Source organism: Oenanthe melanoleuca, chromosome 8 (genome assembly GCF_029582105.1).
Source record: "Oenanthe melanoleuca isolate GR-GAL-2019-014 chromosome 8, OMel1.0, whole genome shotgun sequence".
Lineage (NCBI taxonomy): Eukaryota > Metazoa > Chordata > Aves > Passeriformes > Muscicapidae > Oenanthe > Oenanthe melanoleuca.
In genome coordinates, this window is record NC_079342.1 from 24,794,571 (window position 1) to 24,804,949 (window position 10,379).

The 10,379-nt window shown below is 40.6% G+C and overlaps 1 protein-coding gene across 1 annotated transcript; it reads right to left on the minus strand.

The window, feature by feature from the left end:
* Positions 1-5,215: 5,215 nt before the first annotated feature.
* On the minus strand, positions 5,216-8,778 carry RGS1 (regulator of G protein signaling 1). The gene is made up of 5 exons (XM_056497430.1): positions 8,589-8,778; positions 8,148-8,231; positions 7,425-7,486; positions 6,727-6,890; positions 5,216-6,074 (listed from the first exon to the last, which is right to left on the minus strand). The coding sequence occupies exons 1-5, from the start codon at positions 8,690-8,692 to the stop codon at positions 5,889-5,891; spliced, it is 600 nt and encodes a 199-aa protein (XP_056353405.1). The 5' UTR covers positions 8,693-8,778; the 3' UTR covers positions 5,216-5,888.
* Positions 8,779-10,379: the final 1,601 nt, after the last annotated feature.

Genomic DNA, 10,379 nt, shown 5'->3' on the forward strand with positions numbered 1-10,379 from the left:
TAAAAATTCCAATTATGTTGGTAGTCTCTAGTGATTTGTACCAGTGTTTAACTATTTGATCTACACAGATTTGGAAAAACCTTATGTGTGCTGATGCACATTGTTTTGCAAAAGCATAAATACATAATTTTTTGCTCTAAATTTTATTTGCATTAAAGGAAATCTCATCTGAAATCTCATTATTAAATGGAATGATAATGAACTATTTAGGGTTTGATTTTTCCATCAGCTAATGTTCAGGGGACCACATATAAGATCTATCTTTGTAAAGTTATATTGTGCAGTGACTGAGAACTAGTAAAGAACATTTTCTTTCCTGTATTGCAGGCATTTAACAGTGCTACCCCAAAAAGTTCTCCACCTACTTCTCAGTCCAGAAAATTCCAAGTCCATAAGAGTGGAGGGTTTGGTTGTTAGCCAGGTGTGCTGCTGTGCTGTACAATTACACCACTGAACCCAAATCCCACCGTGCCTCCTATTGCACACAGATTCCACTAGATGTCACCTGGTGTCGTGCTGAAGGAGAAGGGCTGTGCTGCACAGCAATCAACTCTTGCAGGTTTATTCAGTGGCTGGCTGCATGTGCTTTCCAGGGAGAAAATAACAAGTGCAGAAGTATCAAAGCTGAGAAAATGTCTGTATCACATCAGGGCAGCTGAATTTAGCAGTTGTCAGAGCTGTTCTTTTTTCTAGGGATTAACCCTTGGCTGCCAGTTTAGACCAGGTATGTTGACCATGTTGATTGAAGCATTTTTTCTCAGCACTGAGAATAAATCTCCCAGAGTTCTTGCTCTTGTTTCCTTTCCTGCACTCACTCACCTAGCATCACTTTTCTTAATTTTTGTCTTCTCTTCAGGTTTTTTCCCCTCTCACCCTTGCATCAATTATTTCCTACAAGGGCATGTTACATAGGAGCTCTGAGGATGTGCCCAGACACAGGGAAAGCAGTGAAATATAAAGAGGTTTTTGTTAACCCTGAGGAGAGCACAAAGTGGATGTGGCTGCTCCTCATCCTCACTGCTGTTTGAGTGGGTTTAGCACAGAAATAATGGCTCAATGTTCTTGAGCTAAGCTTCTCACTTAGTTCAGCCATGGTTGTTTCCAGAGAAGGGTCCTGATTCTCTAATTACATCTCACTTGGTGGTTTTGAGAAATTCTGTTGGGAACTTCCTTGCTGTATATTTAAAAATAACCTCATAAAAAGATTGATTTTTTTTTGTGCAACAGAGTTCTTCTCACAGGGATGCAGAGAACAGTGTTCACAGCATCAGCTTTGCAGTAGGTCAAAACAACCAGTAAGTTGCCTGCAGATATGGAGGTGATGGAGTGGTTTTTGTTTCTGGGTAGAAGTTGCATTGCTTGCTAATAGTCATTGTGTGAGGAATTGGAATGATTTCTGCATTTATGGCTTTAGGTTTTATCAGTAAAGCTGGACAACTCTGACATGGTGACCCATTTCTGCAAACTCTATTAACCATGGCCCTGCTGAGTGGGAACAGGCTGGAGTCTAGATAGCTCTTCTGGAACCCTGACCTCAGCTGTACTCTGTGACCTTTCTGTTCCTGTTTCCTTCCCAAAAGCTGCCGTGTCACGGTGTGAGCCATCCCAGCAGGAGAGGAAATCATCCCACGAGAAGTTTGGGCTGCTTCTTCCAGCAACTCCCACCCCACCCTTTCAGCCAGGCTTCCCAGAGGTGTGCTGGGGTTTGGCTTCCAGGCACAGAGCCCTGAGCTCTCTGCATGAAACTTCCACACAGCTCAGCTGGGAACAGAGCTCCTTGCACCCCACAGCTGAGTTCTCCTTTGGGAGATGCCAGCTCTTCATCTTGTCATGGTTCAGAGTCAAATTGTTGATTAAAGTGTCATAAAGATTAAAGGGCCATGTCAGAATGTGTGTCTGGGTTAGTCCAGGGCTCCCCTTCCCTCCAAATGTTTGTTCCAGCACCTGGAGAGTTCCTGGCTGGACTTAGGGCTTTGTTTGAACACCCAGAGGGTGTCCACACTTTCCTCAGACTGGCAGAAACAAGGAGCATGTTCCCAAACTCATGGCTGGACAAATTCTGTTCAAAATTGAGTCTCCTCTCTGTATCTAAAGCTGCCTTCTTGACCTCCATGGTTGACAAACCATTTACCACACTTAATACATTACAGACTTTTTCCATAGGTGGCTCAGAAATCATGGGTTACTGAGTTATTAGTGTTATGCAGATAGTGTTTATCTTATTTTATTTTTAAAGTTAGCCCTCTAATAGCAGAAACCTTCTGGCCACAGTGACTTGAAAAAAAACCCCAAACCCCTTGTGACTCCAGCAATGTTGAGTTTGTAGGCAGCTGCTGCTGCCACTTCAGTGCCTTGTCACAAACTTTGAAGAGAAACATTGCTAATCTGCTCTGTTTCTTTCTCAGCACAAGACTAGAGTGGTCCTGAAAGGTTTACATTTCTACATTTCATGCTCTACTCAAGCTATTTTTAACTTGATTAGTGAAAGGGACCATGTGAGAGCAGGTCACTGAACGAGTTTAGATAAGTGCTTTAAGGCTGTGTGGTGCTTGAAGAAATTGAAGGGAAATGCTCAGTAGAATGTAAATGTTGATCATCTTTGGGGTCTTTCAAGAGGGTAATTTCTGGGGATGTTTTGAGAAATAGGGGGAATGTGTTTATTTCCAAAATAGGCACATTGTTTCTTGATTGATGTAAATCCCCTTTAAGGACTAAAACTTTTGAGGCTTTATCTACCCAAACACAGTGAGGGGATAACCTCAAGTCCCCTCTGACTTTGCTTCTGAGCATCCAAGACAAGTTTTAATCATCCAATGAACACTAAGCACGAACTTGTTTTTCAATTTCTGCCTCTGATTAATGACTAAAGATTTAATTTCAGAAAGCTTCATCTGTAGACATTACGCATTCTCATACAACCAACTCATGCCTATGAATGGAAGATGAGAGCATCTAATTTTTCCATGTTCTATCTGTTTTTTCTTTTCAAACTCATTTCACAACCATAAGTAAGGTGACATGTGAAAAGCCTGTTGCTTCAGAGTGTGGGCAGGCATGGGTGGCACTGAGGAGTCTGCGGTGGTGAATTTGAACTGTTCATCACCATCTCAGCCTTAGTTTCCTTCCTGTCTCACTGCTCATAATAATGCAATGTTTCCATGGCTGGCCTGTTCAATACATGGGGGAGGTTTGTACTATGCCATGCCATATTTTTATTGAGGATAATATTAAAAGTATCTGGTTTGGGTAATGAAGTTTTCTAAATCACAAAGGTTAAAGCTAGTCTTCTAAATACACACTCAGGGTCTGCTGGACTCCTTCCATAAAGAAAACTGCAACAGAGAGAAGTTAATTCACTTCAAAATTGCACCTGGTTCAAAAGGTTCAGCTAGGATTTGGATTTTAAAAACCTGGGATACGAATCCCTTTCCATAAGGATGTGTACACTGTTTTCTGGGCTTCATCAGAACTTCTGTGAATTGGGTCTTGAGCCTTTTTGGCTGTTGTTTCCCTCATCTGATAACCAATATTGATCTGGAATAGAGGCTGATTCATTCCAAAAGCCTACCTGAAGATGGTACAGTGTTTTGTTTTTTCCACTGGAACATTAACAAATAATGAGAATATTTTTTCAGGAGTAAGGTAGAAGACTTAAAGAAAAGTCTGAGTCACTGCTGTCAAATCTCAAAGCTTTTCCATGTACTGCATCCTGTTTTCCTGCACTGCTGCTGCCCAACCTCATTCAACCCTTTCTTTTAGAGACACTGAACGGAACAGCAAATTTCCATCCCTAAGAGGGAAAGTGAAATCTAGCTTAAAATAAAGACCCAGCCCACATCTGTGAAACCAATGTGTGATGCTGGGGCTGTTCCTGAGCATGAGTGGGGGGAGATGAGGGCACCCACAGCTCAGAGTCCTTTGATCTGTGTGTTCTGAATCACCCAGGCCCATCAGATAAAAATAAAAGTCCATTCTTCCCTCCTCAGAAACTCTGGTCTGTCCTAACTGTGTGATACAAATTGGTGAAATTGCTATGGCAGTCTCCTCTGCTAGCAACAAGCCATTCAAAAATAAAAATCCTAACTACCCATGCTATGAAATATTATTTTAGTCAGAAATTTCATATGTTTGGCTAAACCATAGCAAAGCTGTGAAACCTCAGGGGGAGCAAAGGAAGATGAGGGCCATAATAATTTAAAGGATTTACAAAGTTAAAAGAATAATGTTGCTTGATATTTCAAAGTTCTCTTTTACCTTCTGTGAGCTGGAAGTTCTGCAAACAGAGACATTTGGTCCCTGTAAATTGTGTCAGAGCAAACAGGGTGATGCACCTTGTGTGGGAGGCACTGTTGTTATTCCTGCTTCACAGCAATTAGATTTATTCCTGGTGATCCTGGAAAATTAATTCATGCAAGAATGCCAGCTGGAGACTGGTTTTATGTTGTTCCAGGAGCATTCAGGTTTTGCAGTCAGACTCTCTCAGGAGCACATAAAATAAAAATAGCAATGCAAGGTCCTTTCTTCTGCATTTATTAGCCTGGAAAGGAAGATGTAATTTGGAATGGCTTCCAGCTACTGCAGTAGGAGATAGTGGAGGTTGGCATTTTTCTGTGTCCCTTCCAGCTGTTCTGCATCTGACACTGATTTTGGTTCTCCCCTGGAGGTCCTGAAGTCCCCAAAATGTGGCAATAAAAACATGGTCTGTTCTCAGCACGAGGTGACATCTCTGAGTTTAGAGCTTCTCCCTTTGGTACAGAACAGAGTGGGGCTCACAAAGCTCATGTTATTCTGGAAAAATGGAAAAATTTCCAGGGTGAGATAAAATCTTGTACTGCCACCCATGTGATACCAGTGTCTCATGATGGGAACTCATGAACCCATGGGCATTCTTTGACTTATTTTCCTTATAAGCTCTAATGTCACAAGGTCTCAAACACTTGAGTTTTGGGAGTGCTCTTGTTCTTAGTTACACAATTCAAATATAATTACAACTTTTCTTTTTGGGGGTTGTAAGGATGGGTCTGTGTAAGTCAGTATGACCTGCTCCAGGTAACTCCCATTATTCTTGTGTAAAATGGGCAAAAAAGAGAAGTGGTGGAGGTAAAAATTAGAATTTGAATATGGAGATGAGAAGTAGCAGCACAGTGAGACTGAAAGGAATTTTGTGTTTCAATATTTCAGTAACTACAATGGAAAAATCCCTTCAAACAAGATGTAAAACCACTCTGAATCTTTGTTTCAACTGTATTTTAATGAATAGTTAGTTATTATTCAATAAATTAAACAACAAAGATTATACATACATGCCTGTTGAATACAAACATAATAAAAATACAACTTATATAATTCTGATATAATTTAATAGATTTTGAGACATGTCAACTTAGAATATATTTACATAGCACAACAGCATTGTGGAACTCACACTCACACTTATTATCCCTTCACAGATTTTTTTTTTTAAGAGAAGTCAGTCATGTCTTGGCATTTTCTTGTAATGTCCACAATTGTCAGTCATCCTGGCTTTTCTCCTGAACTCCATAATCTTTTCCCAAGGCTCAGCTCGTGAGTCCTGCCCTTGCTAACAACCAGCAGTTCTCTGGGATCTGGGACACAGTTCAGTGCTCACAGTGCAGGTGAACATCATTTTCCATGCCCTGCCTTGGCTCCATGGCCTCTGGGAGGAGGGGATTTTCTCCCTGTGCTGCTCTCCCTTATGGCAGCTCACCAGCTTTTATCCTGCACCCATTGCCTGTGGAGCTGTTTGCATCTTCCTCATTCTCCTCCTCCCAGAACAGGGATTTTCCTTGGCAAGATCCAGCCCCCATGGAGGATCTCTTCACAGGATATTGGACAGAGTCTGCTTGGCTCTTCGTGCTTCAGACACTTTATTTTGAAGTGTTGGTTTGCAGCTGGTTTAAAAGGTTCAGGTAGGATTTGGATTTTAAAAATCTGGGGTATGAATCCCTTTCCATAAGGATGTACACTGTTTTCTGGGCTTCATCAAAACTTGTGTGAGTTGGGTCTTGAGCCTTTCTGGCTGTTGCTTCCCTCATCTGATAGTCAATATTGATCTGGAATGGGAAAAAAAGAATAAATGCTGTTAAAAACTTAACTTTAAATGTAGTCTCTTTCTAGATCTCTTTGTCAATACCTGCATTTGCAGCCTTACAACTCTATCATAGTTCAATGTCAGAATGGTAAATTGGGGGGAAATCAAATACCTGCATTCAGTTAGGCACAGAAATTGTTCACTATAGAAATGTAATTTGTTCTGGAGTCAGAATGAATACAACTCAACTTTGAGGAGCAGCCTCCAGTTACCAAGAGAAACCTTGTGTTGAGTGTCTCCAGCTTAAATATGATCAAAGTTAAGAACTTTGACTTTTTCAGAATGCTGACTTATTTTAAAAGGCAAGAAATGTTCTGTGGTGCTTCCAGCAGCAAACAGGAAGAATCTCCAAATGCCATCAGCAATTCAATATATATTATACCTACTTAATATACATATATATATAAAACATATTCTTATATATTATACCTGCTTAATATGCATATATTATAGACAAAATATAGTGTTATATATATTATACCTGCTTAATATACATATATTATATATAGAACATATTCTTATATATTATACCTGCTTAATATGCATATATTATATATAAAATATAGTGTTATATATATTATACCTGCTTAATATACATATATTCATATACATACCTGCTTAATGGCATCTGACTGAACAAACTCAGCATAAATCCTCTCTGCTTTGCCATGTAAGTGGTCAGACTTGGTTTTCTTGTAGTCCTCACAGGCCAGCCAGAACTCGATGTTTTCCTCGCTGAACTCGGACTTCAGGAACTCCCGAAAGACACCTTGACCACCTAAATAAAAATAAATCATTTACTGCATGGTACTTGTGACCAGCAAGGAGGAAATAAAGAGCAGGAGTTGTATTGAAATCTCATGTAAAATCTTGCCAAAATACACTGTTCTTCCCTTCTTCAACACACTGCAGATATTCTGATATTGAGGCTGAGGGGAGTCTTTCTAACTATATTCTGTATTTTTAGATCTAGACTCTGGGTCCTGATCCTATAACAATAGATTCTAGTCCTTCCTAAGTGGACAGAAAATTCCAGATTAAACAGATGTACTATCCAAGGATTGAAGACTGATCAAAATGAGCTATTTTGGGGGTTAATTGCTATACTGAAAATGGAAAAAGAGCCCAAAACCCAACTTGGAAGCCAAGCTGTGGCAGTGTCCATGTAACACTAGAGCTGTAAAAAGCTGAGGTGGAGCTGCCCATTGTCTGGCAGTGTTTATACAATGCTGCAGCTTTGCCTATTTGGTGAGATTAGATAAAACATTGTCCTCAGAGCAAGAACAAAGTCATACTGAAGTAACAGACTTACTTTGGCTGGCCAGGAGCTTTTCCAAAGACTGTGACCACTGAATAACTTCCTCTGCAGAAAGCCTAAGGGGACAAGAAAAAGAAAAGGTTGAGGCAAGAAACCATGGGGTTTTGTTTGTATGTCTGAAGGAGACAAATTTTATAATTTATTATTATATTCCAGGAATATGTGCCAGGCATTTTATTAAATTTGCAGCTTTGTCATAATCTGAGATCCTGGAGACAGCTCACATTGAGAAAAATAGTCAGAGATGGAATAAATATGGAGCTATGATGTTATCTTGAATTCTGCTCCCAGGAAAGGAGTCTTCTACTGTGACTATGATAGAATTATTTTGTACCTGTACTTCTGTTTCCACATTTTTGCAATAAGAGTGGTAATACCCCTACTCCTCATGTAAGTGAGAAGTATTTTTTCCTGTAAAACTTTAGAGAGCAGTTACAATATCCTTTTGATAAAAAATGGGTTTAACTGAAGTGTCTTCTCCCTCATTGTTTGATGCAAACATATCAAACCACTAATTAAAAATCCTTAACTCCATGAGTGCTTTCTAATTACTGATGTTCACCTCTTTTTTGGAAATTCTAGATCTTTTTATGATATTTGTTGTTCTGGAAGTAGTTTAGAAATGAAGTAACTTGTAATTAGTAATTAATTAGTAATTAGAAATGAAGTGCTCTAGCTATGATTGTATTTTATAACTTGGTGTGTTTCTGTACTTACATGACATTTCTGGAGTTGGAAGTCTTGATCCCAGATTCAATATGTGGCACCATGCACTTCAAATAACTTTTGAGATCTGCACCACTGAAACAATGAACAGACATTTTTAATCCATTAGAACTGCAGTTACGTTTCTATTTAAATTTTCTTCAAATTTTCAAACAGGGGCTGCTCCATCCTATATGGAAGTCTGGGAAGTTACATATCCAAGTAATTTTTTTAAAAAGACTGAGTCCCCCACTGCATCCAAATTCTATTTCTGGTTACTTTAGGTAATCAATTAATTGGTATGCCCCAGCTCAAGCTTTTTCAAATGATATTGCAGTGCTGGGCTTGGAGCAGGTTTTGCTCATTTAGTGCTAACTCCCAATCTCCAAGGTTAGCAGAGAGCTGCTTTCACTTCCAACACATTCAATTTTACAGTGAGCTGGATATACTTACAAAGCCTTCTGCTTCTTTTTATGGACTTTGCCTTCTGCAAGCTTGCAGTCTTCTTTTCCATTTAACTCAGTCATGTTGCTGTGGGAGAAGAAGAGCCCTGGCATTTTCCCTGGGCAGGCTGCAGCCCTGAGTGAGCTGCCTGCCTCTGCTGCTGCCTTTTATTGGCTCTGGGAGCAGAGCTGTTTATCGAGCCTGCTCATCACAGACTCTGGAAGTTCCCCTTTCAGGGCTCAGTGACGTGAGTCTTTTTGAGAAAGAAAACAGACAGCGGTGTCTCGTGGTTGAGGTTAAACCAGAAGATTTGGGGTTGTTGTGTGTGACTCTGTATATCTGTTACCAAAAAAAAAAAAAAAACCTCCAGAACTTTGAATTCTTGTCCCTTTCTGATAGGTACTTGCAAGTCAGAAGGGTAATTTGTTTTGATCAACAGAGCTGCAAATACTGCAGTTTTTTCTTGGCTAAATTCACTTGTTGCATGCTTGTCTTGCAATTTCATACTTTCCAGTTGGTTAGGTGGGCTCAGCAGAAGAAAAGGAAAAGATACCCCTGTAATAAAGTTCCATATACAACAACCTATTTGCAAGTCCCCTGCTGCTCTTCAAACTGGAGCATTAGACAGGTTTGTTTAGATGTGCTGTGTGAAAATATTTAAAGTGGTTTTCTCAGGAAGGGGTTTTGAAGCAACAAGAACCTAGTTAATTTGGTTGAATTTCTGCAAGTTGGATTTTTTGGAAGCACAATGCCATATTTCAGGAATACCTCCCTAATTATAAGTGAATTGGCATATATAAATATTAATTAGTATAGGGCTGTTGTTATAAACACAGAGTTAATATTGCAAGTTGTTTGGAGGAGGTGTGAGTTCCACTGAGAGCAAACAGCCATGGATATAAAGCAAGACAATGAATTAAGTGTAACTATTTATCTGTGATTTAGATACTGAAATGCCTAATCTAGCCCCAGAGCATCCCAGTTGCTGCTTGTTTGCTTGGGCTCATTTTTTCTGTGATGTTTCAAAGCTGTTGGCTTGCTGTGTTTTTTTTCTCTGCCGAATAACGTGTGCAGCTCTGATTATGAGCAAATATCTGGTGGGTGATGTGTGCAGGGCTGCACATGACGGTGGTAGGTGCTGACACATCCCCAGCTTCCTCAGGAGCTGTGATGCAAAGGGCTGGGAGCCAGAGCTGCCTGCAGACAGATGAGCAGGGCCAGGCTGCCAGCAGTGGGGTGCTTGGGACCACAGCAGGCTGGCAGTGACACAGATGGAAATGTTTATCTCCTCTCTATCTCTGAGCACTGCCCTTTGTGCAGGGACAGAGGCTGCTCCTGCCCCTGAGCAGAAGGAAGGAAGGGATGATATCAGTGCTGGGTTTGTTCTGTGTCTGACAGGCTGGGTTTGGACGTTCTGCCCCCCAGCATCTCATCCCATTCCCTCAGTCAGGAGCTGGGACGGTCAGAGAGATGCTGCATCCAAACCCTTCTCAGAGGGGAAAAAGCAACAGGGAAAACCATCTCCTTGAACTCTGTAGCCTAAAAGTGGGGCAGTGTCTTGAACTTACTGCAGAATCCACCAGTGAAGTCCTCTGAGTGTCAGGGAAGTGTTGATTCCTTGAAGAATAGGATGGTTTGCTTTTTCCTACCTGTTATCAGTGGTGGGCTGTTGGCAGTCCATTTACAAGATGAGGAATGCCTTTTCACCATTGAAAGTGAAATTACTGTCCTTACCTTTGGCATTTGTTAAACACTTCAATGCATGTAACAGGGGTTGAGTCAGACCTTCCTGTAGAAAGG

Bases quoted from the DNA above. Each gene is read 5' to 3' on its own strand.
- RGS1 (XM_056497430.1), bottom strand. From the start codon at position 8,692: ATGCCAGGGCTCTTCTTCTCCCACAGCAACATGACTGAGTTAAATGGA. The intron at 7,487-8,147 runs GTAAGTACAGAA...TTGTCCCCTTAG, and splicing joins TCCAACTCCAGAAATGTCAT to GCTTTCTGCAGAGGAAGTTA. The intron at 6,075-6,726 runs GTATGTATATGA...TTCCCATTCCAG, and splicing joins AGTCAGATGCCATTAAGCAG to ATCAATATTGACTATCAGAT.